General features: G+C 40.6%; 1 protein-coding gene across 3 annotated transcripts in view; it reads right to left on the reverse strand.

Moving 5' to 3' along the window:
- Tango6 (transport and golgi organization 6 homolog) overlaps positions 1 to 16991 on the reverse strand; it is a 174502-nt gene that overhangs the window by 152813 nt on the left and 4698 nt on the right. For 2 of the 3 annotated variants that reach the window (XM_074055759.1, XM_020175326.2), the window contains exons 2-7: positions 15885 to 16525; positions 13519 to 13635; positions 9686 to 9827; positions 7365 to 7501; positions 5066 to 5228; positions 3026 to 3108 (exon numbers count right to left, since the gene is read on the reverse strand). In XM_074055759.1, coding sequence (XP_073911860.1) covers positions 3026 to 3108; positions 5066 to 5228; positions 7365 to 7501; positions 9686 to 9827; positions 13519 to 13635; positions 15885 to 16525 — 1283 coding nt within the window. The remainder of the gene's footprint in view (positions 1 to 3025; positions 3109 to 5065; positions 5229 to 7364; positions 7502 to 9685; positions 9828 to 13518; positions 13636 to 15884; positions 16526 to 16991) is intronic. The other variant, XM_074055760.1, reaches the window with a different exon arrangement.

The following is a 16991-nucleotide window of genomic DNA, read 5'->3' on the forward strand; positions in this document are numbered from 1 at the left end:
TCAACTAATGAATGGATAAACAAAATGTGGTATAATAATACAATGGAATATTACTTGGCAATAAAAAAGAATAAAGTGCCAATTCATACTACAATATTGATAAAAGTTTAAGATATTATGCTAAGTGAAAGAAGCAAATCAGAAAAACCATATATTGTCTGATCCAATTTATATGCAATGTCCAGAACATGCAAATCTATAGAGACAGAGGACAAGTTAGTGGTTGCCTGGGCCTGGGATTTGGGACAGTATGGCAGAGGGATTTGAGAGTGACAGCTAAGTGGTATAGGAAGTTCCTTTGAGGGCAATGAAATGATGTAAAACTGTGATTACAGTTATACAAGTCTATGAATATAAAAGCCATCGATTTTTGCACTTCTAAATGGGTGAGTTGAATGGTATTATATTGATTTATGGTGGAATTATAGCTCAATAAAACTGTTAAAAATTTACACTTAAATTTCCATCAACTGATAAACTGATAAAAAGTGACATACAAAGGAATATTATTCCACAATTAAAAGAAACAAAATACTGATATATGTATGTAACAACTTGGATGAACCTCAGAAACATAATGTTAGCCTGGCGCCAATGGCTCACGCCTGTAATTCTAGCTACTTGGGAGGCTGAGAACAGGAGGATCACAGTTTGAGGCCAGCCCAGGCAAATAGTTCATCACACCCCCATCTCTAAAATAACCAGAGACTGTGGACTGAAGGTGTGGCTCAAGTGTTAGAGCACCTGCTTTGCAAGCACAAAGCCCTGAGTTCAAAGCCCAGTCCCACCAAAAAAAAAAAAAAAAAGAAAAAAGAAAAAAGAAGCATTATGTTAAGTGACAGAAACTGAACACAAGCAAATACGGTATGATTCTCTTATATGAAGTATCCACAAAAAGGCAAATCCATACAGGAACAGACAGGTTAATGGTTGCCTAGAGACAGGAGTAGAAGAGGGTGTAACTGTAAATGGCATATCTTTGGGGAATGAAAACATGTTCTAAAACTGTATTATGGTGATAGTTTCACAGATTTGTAAATGTACTAAGAATCACTGAACTATATATTTAAAACAGATGACTTTATGGTATGTAAAGTGTACCTCAATAATCTAACCTTACTTTTTAAAAAAAGACTCTAAAAATGTTTCAAATAGACAAACGACTAACTTTTTACTTTTCACTTTCATTTTTATTTTATTTATTTATTTATGTATTTTGGCAGTACTAGGGTTTGAATTCAGGACTTCACACTGAGAGCAGGCACTCTACCACTTGAGTCGCAGCTCCAGTCCTTTGCTCTGGTTATTTTGGAAATAGGGTCTTGCTTTCTGTCCAAGTCAGCTTGGACCACAATCCTATTTTTTAAAGTTCCTGCCAGGGCAGGAATGACAAGCTGGTGCCACCATGCCAGCTTTCATCCCTCAAGATAGACCTTCGAGATGGACTCTCGAGATGGACCCATGAGATGGACCCTTGCAAACTTTCCTGTCCAGGCTGTCCTGAGCTCCGATCCTCTGATCTCAGCCAAGCAGCTCAGGATGACAGGCATGTGTTGTTGCACCCAGCTATTAGTTGAGATGGGGTCCTGCAAACTCCCTGCCTGGACTGACCTTGATTCAAAATCCTCCAAATCTCATCTCCCAAGTAGCTAGGATTATAGGCATGAGACACCAGCGCCCAGCCCAAGGTATTATGTTAAAGAAATTTTAAAAAATGTTTTCTGCAGTGCTAGGGAACCTAATTTTTTAAATAGACAAAATGCCTGAACAGGCAATTTACAGAGAAGACATGAATGAACCAAAAAACGGTAAAATATTCAATCTCACCAATAATAGAGTAATAATAGAGTAATGCTAGTTAGAAAGATGCACATGTGTGGCTAAGCAGGGTGGTGCACACCTGTACTTCCAGCTTGGTAGGCTGAGGCAGGAGATGTGCTAGAGCCTAGGCCAACCTTGGCAGCACAGTGACACCTCATCTCAAAAAAGAAAAAAAAAGAAAAATCAAACCTCAGAAGCCAGGCTGAATTCAAGGCCAGCCTGGTCTACAAAGCCAGACTGTGCCTCAAACAAATCAACAAAAAAACACAATGTATCCAACAGACTGGCAAAAATTCGCTGGAAACAACTCAAATGTCTATCAGAAACAATCAAGTAAGGATGGCTGAGACAAAGGAGGGGCATCTCATGATGAAAATTAACAAATTGCAGGTACACATATTATAATACCACTTCAAATCATGCACAGTACCACCAGAGCTCAAGAAACAACAAATGCAAAACCAGGATAGTAGTTCCCTATGGGTGTAGAAATGTGACCAGAGATGGGTAGAGTCAATTTCAATTGAACTCTTAATTTTTAATTTCTTAACCTGAGTGGTGGGTGCATGTGGGTGTAGTTTTTTTGTGTGTGTTTTTTTTTTTTTGGCATGAACTCAGGGCTTCATGCTTGTGAGGCAGGCTCTCTACTGCTTGAGACAAACCTCCAGTCTGTTCTTCATTTTTTTTGGATGTTTGAACTATTTCATAAAAACATAAAAAATTTATTCAAACTTAATTTTCTGCCCTAGAAATGTAAAATATATTAGTATTAAGATTAATTCTCATGCCATTTGCCACTCACACTCCTAAAATGTATCATTCAGTGCTTTTTAATATATTCAGAAGGTTCTTAGGGCTGGCAGAATGACTCAAGTGGTAGAGCACCTGCCTAGCAAGCGTGAGGCCCTGAGTTCAAACTTCTGTACACACATGTACACAAAAACCTCCACAAGGTTGTGCTGTCACCTTCATTAATCCAGAACATTTCATCACCTAAAAAAGAAACCCTTAAGGCCAGATGTGGTAGTTCACATCTATAATCCCAGCATGTAAAAGCTGAGGCAAGAGGATTGTGAGTTTGAGGCCAACCTGAGCTAGATAGCAAGACTGTGTCTCAAAACAAAAACAAAAACAAAACAGCAAAAACACTTTAAAGACTAGGTACAAAGATTAGCTCAAAACGTTACTGACTTGAATTACTAACCTTAAACACATCTTCAACACATCTATTAAGTTCTTCTTCTGTCACCAAAATGGCCCCTGGCACCATGTCACTCTCTGGAATCTCTAGAGAAAGAACAAATACAATTATCCACACGCAGGACCTCACTGAAAAAAAGACACTAATAGAAAGTTTTACTAGTAAGATGGTCCAGCTAAGACCCAAAAATCAACATGACTATCTTTGCACAATATGCCATTCATGGAATCTATGAATATGCACTGTTATTTTATGTGTCACTAAGCAACAAGAAACATTACCAATTAACATAATGATATGTTATCACTTGAAACTTTTATTTTAAATTATTGAATGAAAAATTGGGAACTAAATGAAATGAAATGGCAGAGAGCTGATGTAATCACTATGTAATCTCTATAGGTATATGTCCGAAAATTTCCCTTTAAAAAGTTGGTTTTTTTTTTTTAATGTTTGTTTGGTGGGTCTAGGATTTGAACTCAGGTCTTTGTGCTTGCAAAGCAGGCAGTCTACCACTTGAGCCACACCTCCAGTCCATTTTTCTCTGGTTGTTTCGGAGATGGGGGGGGTCTCATGAACTATTTTCCCAGGCTGACCTGAGCTGACATCCTCCTGATCTCAGCCTCTCAAGCAGCTACAGTGATACTGGGTTTGAACTCAAGGCCTCATGCTTGCTAGATAGGTATCTATCACTTGAGTCACTCTGCCAGTTCTTTTTAGTATTGGAGTATTGTTTTTTTTGTTTGTTTGTTTTCTTTGCGGTACTGGAGTTTGAACTCAGGGCCTACACCTTGAGCCACTCCACCAGCCCTTTTTTATAGTGGGGTTTTTCAAGATAGAGTCTCATAAACTATTTGCCCAGGCTGGCTTAGAAACTCACCTCCTGATCTCTGCCTCCTAAGTAGCTAGGATTACAGGTGTGAGCCACTGGCACCTGGCTTTAAAAAATTTTTAAATAAGCCAGGCATAGTGGTGCACAGCTGTAATTCCAACACTGGGATTATAGTACTGGAGAGGCTGAAATAGGAGAATTGATACTTCCAGGTCAGCCTAGGCTACATAGTAACTCTATATCAAAAACAAAACAAAACAAAAAACATGTTCTAGCTTGAAAAGCAAGTTAGACTAGTCATTTAACAATGATGAGGTATTATTTATTTTTATTTTTTGCAGTGCCTTGTGCATTTTAGGCACGTGCTCTATTGAGCTACACTCCTAGCCTAAAAGGGTCTTTTTGGTTTTTTTGAGACAAGGTCTCACTATGTAGCCCAGGCTGGCCTTCAACTAACTACCTTCCTGCCTCAGCCTCCTGAGAGCTGAGATTACAGGCATGAACCCACACCTGACCTAAAAGGTTTTTAATGTGAAAAAAAGAATGTGTACCTTGGAGATACAATATATGGTAATTCATCATAATTGCCATATAGTCCTAAAATATAGTAATAATTGGAAAAATAGGAAAGCTGATTCTTCAGACAGCTTCTGGTGGCCATGATGCAACTAAGTACGATTAGTAATATCCTTTCCTAGTCCCCTTTGTTATCAACAGATCACACGTGTAAATATGTAGCTAATGCTGCAAATGTATCCTAGCACACGAAGAATCCCTAGCATATAGATGTCCAATAAATACCCTGTGAATGAGTGAACAAGCCAGGACAAACACTGAAAGTACTGTATCAGTGTGAAATTTCCTCAGTGTGATCACTGCCTTACAGTCATGCAAGAGAATGACATTTTTCTTTGGATATATTTGCTGAAGTATTTAGAGGTGAAGTAGACATGATGCCTACAACTAACTCTCAAATGCTCCAGAAAGACAAAGTTCATGTGTGAAGACAGAAAGTAATCAAATGTGATCAAAATAGGAATAGTTAGTTAATTTAGGTGAAGCGTATATAATACTCTTCTTAGAACTTCTGGGAAGTAAAAAGTTGGGGGTAAAAAAGGAAAACTGAAGACACTGAGGTGCCACAGATCATTTAAATTTGAAACACTGAAGAAGGCCCTTTCAAGGGAGGCCACCTAACCTTCCTCCTTTACCTGTAGTGTTCAAGCACCGGTGAAGAGGAGCTAACACTGGCTGAAGCAAATACTTGGCTGCCAGTTGTGGGTGTTCTCTCGATATAGTTATGAACGTAGTGGTGGCAACTCTCTGGAACTGTCGTGCAGTCAATTTATCTTGAAAATGAAATAAATCTAGAATCTGCAAGAAAAATTACATAAAGCAAACACCCGGCTCTTTATAAGGAATATAATGGTAACTAAGAAGAAAAAACACTTACTTTAAGCAACAAAATAAAATTGCTGCAGTAATACAGAACTGTTTAACTTAACAACCCAGTACCAAAGGGTATGAGCACTAAAGAGGTTATCTTTTGTCAAATACTTTTATCATATTTACAAAATACAGGCTCCTCATTGTAGAAAACTGGAAAAAAAGAAAAAAACTTTTTAAGAAAGAACAAAAAATTTTCCCAAATCACTATAAATACTTTTGGTATATTTTTTCCAGCATATTTTCTATTTATTTTTTCTTACATTGAGACCACACTTAATACTCAGTGTTTTGTTTTAGACAGGTCTCACTACATAGCCCAGGCTGGCCTAGAACTTATGAGCCTCCTTCCTCAGTCCCCTAATGCTGGGATTGCAGAAGTGCACCACTACATCTGGCTATTACTCAGTTTTGTATATTGCTGAAACTTTCTCATATTGTTATAAATTCCTCAAAAAATACTACACTCAAACTGGCACAGTGGCACGTACAAGAGGTTGAGGAAAAAAAGAGCACTTAAACTCAGGAGTCCAAGGCCAGCCTGGGCAATATAGCAAGGCACTGTCTCAAGAAAAGAAAAGGTTAAAAAAAAAAAAAAAAAAGTGAAAGGAGAAACATTATATTCAAGCTGTTTGGGAGTTTATTATAAATTATTCCTTAAATTCCAGACATTGATTCTCTTCTCTCCCAAATTCTGTTATTATTAACACCGTCAAGTGAAATTACTAGTTCAAATGTAGAAATATATTGAGGGTCTGAGGAGCTTGCCTTCTTGCCTTTTCTAAACTATCCTAGATAAGAGACTTTTTTTTTATAGCGGTGCTAGGGTTTGAACTCAGGACCCAGTACTTGTGAGGCAAATGCTCCACCACTTAAGCCATGTCCCCAGACCTTTTTGCTTTAGTTTATTTTTTCACATACAGTCTTAACTTTTTCCCAGGGCTGATCTCAGACCATGATCCTCCCTTCTTCATAGATGGCATTATACCCATGTTCAGCTTGCATTTTTTGAGCTAGGGTCTTGCTAACTTTTTTATTGTGAGTGGGTTACTCCAGTATGGGCAACCAATGAAAAAATCCACTTCTAATTGCTGACTTGAAGGTGACTCTTATGCTTTCTACAGACAAGAAAATCTTCTACCTGGTCAGTCTTTGGCACTGCCAAAGAGAGACTCAGCAAGCCTGAGACCTGGGCTTTGGTTTTATCATTTTCTAAAGTATAGAAACTATAGGTACTAATTCTGGAAAATATTTACTCAACATTGCAAGTAATAAATTTAGTATTTTTCAATATAAGATACCTGCACTGTGATATTTTGTTCCCATGCATGCCTACCTATGAAAACTCTGGAGATCAGCGTAACCACTGAGTGATCTTTGGACTATACTCCATTTAAATCCACAGGTGTATTGAATAAGAAAACCAACTCCACATTTTTCATCTATCAGGTTAGCAAAGATCAAACTCAGAACCCCAGAACCTCACACATGCTAGGCAAGTGCTCTACCACTGAGCTACATCCCCTGTCCTAGAGAGGCATTTTTAAAATTATCATATTATTGTTGTACTGGGGGTACACTGTGACATTTACAAAAGTTCGTTGAATTCACCCCCCACTTCCCATTCCTGGAATTGTTGGTGAGGCATTTTTAAACCTAACAATTAGGTTAATCTCACCCACAGTTTTTTATTTACCTGTTAAGAAGGTCCCTCAGGTGCCAGTGGCTTATCCCTGTAATCCTAGCTACTCAAGAGGCAGAGATCAGGAGGACTGAGGTTTGAGGTCAGTCCAGGCAAGCAGTTCACAAGACACTATCTCGAAAAACCCCATCACAAAAAAGGACTGCTGGAGTGACTCAAGTGGTAGAGAACTGCCTCGCCAGCATTGAAGCCCTAAGTTTGAATCCCAGGGCTGCTCTAAAAAGAAGGTCCCTTACTAAACAACTAACTTAAATGTTATATTGCTCTTACTTTAATGTTAAAGAAATATTAAAATATTAAAAGTCCTCTTTCTGTAAATAAGCAGATATCCTTGATGGTTCAAGAGAAGTAACATGATCTACCTGAGGGCAGATGTCTTTGTAGTAACTCTCTGGAGAAAGAGACTGCTGGGGACAAGAGGCCAAAATCTTTGCAATTAAATCACACTTCTTCCAGTCAGCAGCTGTTGCCTCAGCATCACTCCCACCAGCTGCCCCCGCTGTCGCAACAGAGAAAGATGTCAAACATTCATAGCTGTTCCCTATGAGATTCCATCTGATAAATCTGCTTTAAAACTTAGGGTAAAGAGTGTTTCTGTGCTCATTGGACACTGTTTATTTCTTCTATAAGATGATCTGCCCCTCTTCACTTTCCTTTTGATGCTGGTTTATGAGAAGTTTGTCACTGTAATGATATTTATTCAGGTGACTTGAGTACCAGCTTCTCAGTGTTTATTGCTAGTATTATTATTATTACATTGTCTCTTTATATGCATGATTTCACTTAACTGCTTTAAACTACAACCAATAGGTAATATGGATCAGGTTTAACTTACCATTTTAAATAACTATAAAACTGGACAAAATATATAAACTGATTTTCAGACACTAGACAACAGGCAGCCCAGGACACTGATTACTGAGAGACCAAAGCAACCAAGGTGAACCTGATGGTTACCCTAATTTACTATCTAGGGAGAGTTCAGGCCACACTATACCAAGGACAACCCAAATGAAGCCTAGGATCTGGCTAAGACAAGGAAACAGTTCAGAGTTCAGGGAGGCCAAGACAGCTGGAATTTTCAAGGCAAAATATGAGAAAGGAGGAAGTTATATAGAGAAAGCTCCAGAGATCTGCAGAGGATTCTTCTACCAAGTCTTTAGTGGAATATGGTTTATGGATTTCTATAAGGAAAATACCAAGGGCCAAAGGAAGAACCAACAGAAAGGAACTGATGGAACAATCCTAGAGTTCACAAAGGGGTGAGAATAGCTGGTCTTCCCACATGCCAGAATGGAAGGACCTCCTAATACACAGGCTATCAAGTAGAATCATCAGAAGTGTATATATAGCCTTAGTACCAAAATACCTAACATTGAAGATTTTTGTAGAATCACACTAACCAAGCCAGGGTCACAGGGTTCAAAGAGATTCTAACTAACTTAACTGCATCTCAGAACAAAGCCCAACAAAGAAACACAACAAAATCTAGCACCCAACAATGTAAAGTAAAACTGTTCAGTGTTAAGTTGAAAATTATCAGGCACAAGGATAACAAGGGGTTAGGGATATAGCTCAAGTGGTAGTGTGCCTGTTTAGTAAGTGCAAGGCCCTGAGTTGCCCCAGTACTGCCAAAAAAAAAAAAAAAAAAGTTAAAATAAAAAGCTGGTGGAGTGGCTCAAGTTGTAGAGTGCCTGCCTAGCAAGTGTGAGGCCCTGAGTTCAAACCCTAGTGCCACCAAAAAAAAAAAAGGAAGAGTAACAGGAGGGTGAGTATGATCAAAGTACATTATATGCATGTATAGAAAATCACAGTGTACAATTAATACACACTAATACAAAAATTACCACACATAAAAAGGAAAATAAGATCGACTGATGCAACAGCACAGTAAAACCTTAAAAACATTACGCTAAGTGAAAGAAGCCAGACACAAAAGACCTCATAATGTATGTTTCTATTTGTATGTACTGTCAATATAGGCAAATCCTTAGAGACAGATAGTAGATTTGCACTTACTAGCTGGGATGAGAGGAGTATGGGGAATATTGGTTGCTAATGAGTAAGAGGCATTTTGGTGGATGGAGAGTTTGATGAAAATGGTCTGGAATTAGAAATTGGTGGTGGTTGCACAACTTTGTGAACATACTAAAATATTCATTGAATTTTACTCTAAAAAGACAAATTTTAAGCCAGGTATGATGGTACCCTTCTATAGTCCCAGCATTTGGGAAACTAAGGCAGGAGGTTCACAAGTTTGAGGAAAGCCTGAACTACAAAGTGAGACCATATATCAAAACACAAAGCAAAATAAATAAATAAAAAAATAAAAGCTAAAAGAATTCATTGCTTCACTGCCAGTAGACCTAATAGGTAACAATAAATACACATATGCACAAACGGTGCGGGGGGGTACTCATAGAAAAATAGCGACCTAATTCTCTTATAACAGCTCTCCAATGTGCATGTCTTTGAGTAAAATCTAACTTTTTTTTTTTTTTTTTTGCAGTGCTGGGGAGGGAACCCAGGGCCTCAAGCATGCTAGGCAAGCACACTACCACTGAGCTGTATCTCCAGCCCAAAATCAGACATTGTAAATAAAGACTAAAGGCCAGTGATTTACCTCAGTCTGTGACTCAAAGGCAAATGGATACTAAAGTAACAGAGATAAATTATTTCTTACCACCTGCTCCTTCCAAAATGCCCCGGACTACTGCCTGAACACCACTGGGCCTCATTAACCTCTCAGAGAGCAGTTGCCCACATAGACACCGAAGCCAGGCTGGGGCCTGACACCTCAGGTGTGTCTTCACATCTGTGCAGGACTGGTGAAAGGAAGGAAAGATATGAATAATGATTATCAATGAAGCAGATAAAATATGGAGAATTTTTTTTTAAAGTACTGAGTCATACTGACAAATCAACGTGCTCTATAGACCAAAAGAGCAACATCTTAGGGCTGGGGATGTAGCTCAGTGGTAGAGCACGTGCTTAGCATATGCAGAACCCTGGGTTCAATCCCCAGCACCAGCAATAATTTTTCTTTACAAAACAAACAAAAAAGAGTGTCAACCTAGCAAGTGTGAAGTCCTGAGTTCAAATACCAGTACCCCTCCCCCCACTCCAAAAAAAAAACACCTCTCAACAGGACATGGTGGTACATACCTGTATCCTTAGCACTTGATGGCAAATTTAAGGCCAGGCTAGACTATATAGTAAGTAAGAGGCCATCCTGGGTTACAAAGCAAGACCCTGTCTACACACACACACACACACACACACACACAAAACAGGGCCAGGTGCAGGGGTGCACATCTGTAATCCCAGTTACTCAGTAAGGAGAAATAAGAGGATCATGGTCTGAAGCCAGATGGCCAAAGACACAAGACCCTATCTAAAAGATTAAAAGCCAAATTACCAGGGGCATGGTTCAAGTGGGAAAGGGCTTGCCTAGCAAGTGTGAGGCCCTGATTTCAAATCCTTGTACCACCAAAAAACCCTAAACAAACAAACAAAAAACTCAGCTCTCCTTTACAAAACCTTCTTCCCTCCCTCCTTCCTTCCTTCCTTTTTTTTTTTGTACTGGGGTCTGAACTCAGGGCCTTCATCTTGAGCCACTCTGCCAGCCCTCTTTTGTGATGGGTATTTTCAAAATAGGGTCTCATGAACTATTTGCCCAAGCTGGCTTTGAACCGTAATCCTCCTGATCTCTGCTTCCTGAGTAGCTAGGATTACAGGCGTGAGCCACCAGCGCCCAGCTTTCCCCCCTTTTTCTGAGATAGGGTCTTGCTGTACAGACCAGGATGACCTTGATCAATGGCCACCACTACCTTTTTCTCATTTTGTTTGTTTCAAGATAGGGTCTCACTTGATATGTAGCCCAGGCTGTCCCCTTACTTGGTGTCCTCCTGCCTCAGTCTCCCAAGTGCTGGGATTACAGGTGTGTTCCACCATGTCTGGTTTGCCACCACTACTTTTTAAGAAAATAAAAATACAGTGATGTATCAATGAAATTTCAAACCCAGAAATAGACAAACACATCAGTGAGTATAACTAGGAACATAAAGTTAATATGATCAATCTCTGACTGCACTCTTTCCAATCAAACGTAGCTTCCAAAAAAACATTCTTATGAATGCCATTTGCCACTAAGAGGGCAGCTCACATCGTGAGGGAACATGCAACGCCAGGCCCCTGGGTCTTACATGCTTGGACCACCATGACACACCGACACCAGTTTCAAGAAAGAGTCGGATTTCTTCAAGGGCTCCTTTTTTAGTTGACAATCTGTGGAACTACCATGAATAAAAGACCTGGTGTTCTTCTCTCTCTCTTTCCCTCTCTCTCTTGTTTTTAGACTTGGTGTTCTTATTTAGGACTAGAACGATAGCCATGCTGCTGTCAACCATTGCACTTAACCACACAAACATCAAAATAGTGACAGAAATATTTAAGCCTAAGTAACCTGTCCTTTCTCTTTTGTTTAAGGAGGATTAGTAATTACTATTTATTAAGAGGGTTATGGAAGGCAGCCAGCAGCTCATGCCTAAAATCTTAACTGCTTGTGAGGCTGAGATCAGGAGGATCACCATTTGAGACCAGACTGGGCAGGGAGTTCATAAGACCCTGTATCAACCAATAGTTGGGCACAGTGGCATGCATCTGTCATACCAAGCTATGTGGAAGGGTGAAATCAGGAAGATCGAAGTTCCAAGTCAACTCCCACAAAGCAAATGCTCACAGCAACCAAAAAATTCTGGGGATAGTGGTGCATACCTGTCAGCCCAGTGATGGCAGGAAGCATAAAATAGGAGGATTGTAGTTCAGGCTGACCTGGGCAAAAAGTGACAGCCTGTCTCCAAAATAACCAGAGCAAAAAAGACTTGAGCATAGCTCAAGTGGTAGAGCACCGGCCTTGCAAGTGCAAAGCCCTAACTTAAAACCCCAGTTCCTCTAGAAAGAAAAAAAAAAAACAGAACAGAGGGTTATGAGATGTCAGGCATGCTAAGTACTTTCCACATAATCTCAGTGTGGCAAATTTGACACATTTACAGAAAAGGAGTGGGAAGTCAGAGGGGTCTGGTGGAAGGCTACTGTAATATTCTAGAGATGAGATAAAAACAACTCATCTAGGAGATATCTTTAGAGTCAGCTTCAGCTAGTCCATGTTCCTGACATACAGTCAGTTCCTTTGGCCTCTCACTCTTTACACATCTACATTCATAACTAAAATCTAGGTACTAAAAGCAAACAGGCAATTCTGATTATGAAATTAAATCAATTCCAATACATTTTTTTGGAGACAGGAGCTTGCTACATAGCCCAGACTGTCCTAGAATTTATTATGATCCTCCGATCTCAGCCACCTGAGGGCTGGGATTATAGATGCGTACCACCACACCTAGGTAAATTTTTAAGGAAAAAAAAAAAAGAAATTGTATCTAGTAGAATATATACTTGTTTGTTTTTAAAACAAGGGAGGTAAGAATAGAAACAATGGTAACTTTAAATTTCCTGACATGAGCTGGGCACCAGTGGCTCATACCCATAATTCTATCTACTTGGGAGACAAGATCAGAAGGATAAAGGTTCAAGGCCAGCCTGATCCAATAGTTCACAGACCCTATCTCAAAAATACTCGAGACAAAAACAGGGCTGTCAGAGTAGCAGAGTAGCTCAAGTGGTAGATGCCTGCCTAGCAAGCGTGAGGTCCTGAGTTCAAACCCTAGAACCACCAAAAAAAAATTTTTTTTTACTTCAAGTACTTCATTTAAAGAATAAAGTGTCCAAATACTTCTACCAAAGGAATACATTGTCAAACAGCCAAATATTAGTTTACAGTAAGTTCTGGGGGCATAGCTCATGAGGTAAAGCACTTGCTGACCATGTGTGAGGCCTTGGGTTTGATTCCCTGTACTAAAAAAAAAAGATCCAATTTCTGAATGAATGAATAAGTACATATTTTGAAGGTCACAATGCACACAACCTGTGACCTCAGTGTTGAGACAGAAGGATAGGAAGATAGGAAATTCAACAGCTGGGATGAACATAGACTGAGTCTCAGAAAAACAAAACAAGCCAGGGGCTGATGGCTCACATCTGTAATCCTAGCTACTCAGCAGGCAGAGATCAGGAGGGTCACAGTTCAAACCCAGCCCAGGCGAATAGTTTGCAAGACCCGATCTTGAAAAAACCCTTCACAAAAAAAAGGGCGTGGAGTGGCTCAAGGGTGTAGGCCGAGTTCAAACCCCAGTACTGCAAAAAAACACAAACAAAAGACACACCCACACACACACACAACTCACATAAGACTGCCATAAGCCTTAAAATATTGATAATATTCTATTCCATTAATTCATTTAATAAAAAAGGTCTTAAATTATCCTGAGGGTCAGTATCACAAGTTTTATAAATATCATTAAATAGGGAACTAAAGTCATCCAATTTTCAGGAGAAGACAGCACAGCACACATTATCATTGACAATTCATCCACGAGAGTCCCGAGGCCTGAGTACCTGGGGAGGTCCTCCCTGCAGGATAAGTAATTCACGGACTGCTAATGGTTGATATACTTGATCCAATAGGTCTCTCAAGGCCCCCCTGGCCAGGGTTCGTTCCTCTTCAGTTAAAACCTGAAAGAAATATGCACTTGGCTTTAGTGAAATACAAACCAGGCAACGGCTAGAAGGCAACATCTTATAGCACCAAGCAAAGGTACTTGGTGAGGGAAGAAGGAAAGCTTTTAGCACCTTGATTAGAGGAGGCTATGCCACGAACATACCCCTATCCCTCTCTCCATCCCTCACTCACTCCCCTTCTGGGCAGGTTTGTGGCTTATCTTATTGGTGACTGTGGAATATCCTCGCTTTTGGCCAGTTCAGGCACACACTGCTCAGCTTGCTCCTCTTCTCTGTGGGAGTAAATACACACAGGGCTCTGCTCTGTGCCGTCCTGCAGAGCGGATCACAGTCCCTGCATGAGGCAGAAGGCGCTGGAATTTTCCAGTCCTCTTGAAACTGGGTGAATAGTAAGTGTGTTTAATTCTGAGTGTACTGTTAGGAGATTTGTCTCCATCTGTGTGATATCCCACCAATTTTGTTCTTATGAGAAATAGAGGTGACATTTTGACTTTTCATCTCTCCTACTCTATTAACTGGTTAGTCTTTTCATTCATTCAGACCTGGGCCCGCAAAGAGGGTTGCTATTTTGGGGCACCTTAAGCACCAAAAGTGCTATCCCCCATTGGGAGTTAACCACTCACAGTCAAACAGTGAGGGTCCTGCCTATTACCATTTAGCACACTGAGATGTGAGGCTCTTGGGGGGACACTATCCAACTTCATAATATACCGTTACCTCCTCATTCCACCTCTCCTTTTGGTTCTTTCTGTGTTTCCCTCTTCTTTTCTCTCTCTTGCCTCAGACACTTGGGGCACTGTTTAGCCTCTGTAACAGCAACAAGATCTGCTGTTCCAGATCCCCGTACCTCAGGAAGTACAGGGTGAAGGCGCCACTGGAACTGTCAATCCGTACCACTCTGAAGTAAAGAACAAGGTGCTCTGCTCTGAGCCACTAGGGGAGCTCATAATTTTGGGTCACTGCTTGGATGACAGTGACTTTTAGGCACTTTTAGAATGATACAGGCAGGTGAAAGAGAAGGAACAGCATGGTAGGACCTGACTGTGGTGGTTCAGAACCACCCTGCCTATTAGGTGCTCTGACCCTCCATACATTACATCTTTTTTTTTTTTTTTTTTAATTTTATTATTCATATGTGCATACAAGGCTTGGGTCATTTCTCCCCCCTGCCCCCACCCCCTCCCTTACCACCCCATATATTACATCTTAATAGCTTCTTCTGCCTAGTTTCTACACTGATGCTGGTGGACCTCTTACAGGGAGACATGGCAGGCCCTGCTATATCATACTTGTAAGTCTTCTCTCCTCACTTAGTATGTGAACTAGCTGAAGAAAAGGACCATGTCTAATGTTTCTGTAACCTCCACAGCAACTTCTGTGGCCTAGGTATCAGCTGGCACACAACTACTCACTGAATGAATGATGGCAAAGAACCGACACATAGCCCCAACACCCAGTAATAACAAAGATGCCTGGCGTGGAGGTGCACACCTGTAATCCAGCTACTTGGGAGGCACAGGTAGGAGGATCATGGTTCAAGGCTGGCCCAGGCAAAAAGAATGAGACCTTACCGAAAAATAACTAAAACAAAAAAGACTGAAGGCATGGCTCAAGTGGTAGAGTGCTGGCCTGGCAAGTGCAAGGCCCTGAGTTCAAACCCCAGAACTGCCTAAATATATAAATAGACAGATAGCAGCAACTACTTTCCAATAAGCACTAGTGGAGGAGGAGTGGTTCAGGTGGTAGATTGCCTGCCTAGCAAGTCTGAGGCCCTGAGTTCAAACCCCAGCACCACCAAAAAAAACCAAAACAAAACAATGAAGGCAACAGCACTAGTGGAGATTAGCCTAGGTACTTTGCATACATTATCCTTAATTCTCACAACCACCTTCCAAACCATTTTATAAGAACCAGAGGTTCAAAGATAGCCTGCTGTAGCTATCCCACAAGATGACAAGGGACAGATGAAATGGGATTCTCCAGGTGTGCAAAAGACTGCCATCTAAAAAATTAAGCCTCCACCACCCCCACCCTTGATCCCCCACCTTTCACCTCCCCATCTCCAACCCCACTACCCAAAAAAAAAATATTCCATTTACCTACTGCTATGCTTTGACATTCAATAGGAATTCAAGATCTTTCAACTTGCTTCCAGAGAACTAAAAGTTGTCTTTTATAACAACCACACACAAATATATACACATACCATCTCCCTTTTTCCCAATCGCTCAATAAATGTTTACCTCTTCCACAGGTGTTGGTGGTTTTCTTTTGGTTGGGCAGAATCCCAGTTGGCACAGACCTGCTGCAATGTCCCCGAAGTGGCGGCAGAAAATCAAGCTTCCCAAGGATGCATGCCGAGCAACATTTAGGAGGACCATGCAGCTGGTGTACAGTCTCCGGGTTGCATGGGGAGCAGCATCAGGCCACACAACATCATGAACAACAGCACCAAATTCAGTCCTGGATCTCAAAGGGACTCCGACACCAGGTACAAGGTAGGGGCACACACCCAAAGTAACCACAAATTGCAAAACAGACTGGACAGTCTTCTGCTGTGATATACTGAGTGTGTCAGGGCTGAGGGCAGGAGCAACTTCTGGAGTCCTAGGGTTGGGTTTACCTGGATGGAAATCAGCTGCTAGGCGGATCATGGTTTCCTTCAAGCACAACAGCAGCAACAAGGTTTGAGAGGTGAAACTCCAAGTGATGTCCACGGAGTTCTGTGGCCATTCTGCTTCCTCAGCAATTTCATCTCGTATGAGTTTCAGTTTCTTCCACTGAGCATCCTTCAGAAACTTGTCCTCCAAGGCAGACAGATTAGATTTTAAAGTAGCCAATAAGACATTATGTTTTGTGTTTTGTAGTGAACTTGAGCCTGATCCTTTTGAAAAGAAAGGAAAAAAAAAAAAAAAAACCCGATTATATACAAGGAAAACAAATTAAACAAACTGTACTTCCCTGAGTGTGGAATACCTGGCCCACTCCAGGCAGGAGACTGGAGGTGAGTGGGAAAATAGGTGGAACATGGTATCTTAAGGGAGGTGAAACTTTTTTTCTTTTTTAACAGTTCTGGGGATCAAGCCCAGTATCTCACTCCTGCTGTGCAAGTGCTCTACCACTGACCCACACCACTAGCTCCAAAACTATTTTTTTTTAATTCTGTCTGATACTGTAATGCTATAGGCAAGACAGTAGGCATTTCTCTAAACTCAAAGAAATGTATACCACCAAGAATGAACTTAATTAACAGTGAATAAATATTAGTCAATCAATTGTAACAAATGTACCATACAAGTACAAGATGTTAACAACATGGAAAACTCAAACTGGGTTAGAGAGAAAATACA

The sequence above is a fragment of the Castor canadensis genome, chromosome 15 (genome assembly GCF_047511655.1).
Source record: "Castor canadensis chromosome 15, mCasCan1.hap1v2, whole genome shotgun sequence".
Classification (NCBI taxonomy): Eukaryota; Metazoa; Chordata; class Mammalia; order Rodentia; family Castoridae; genus Castor; species Castor canadensis.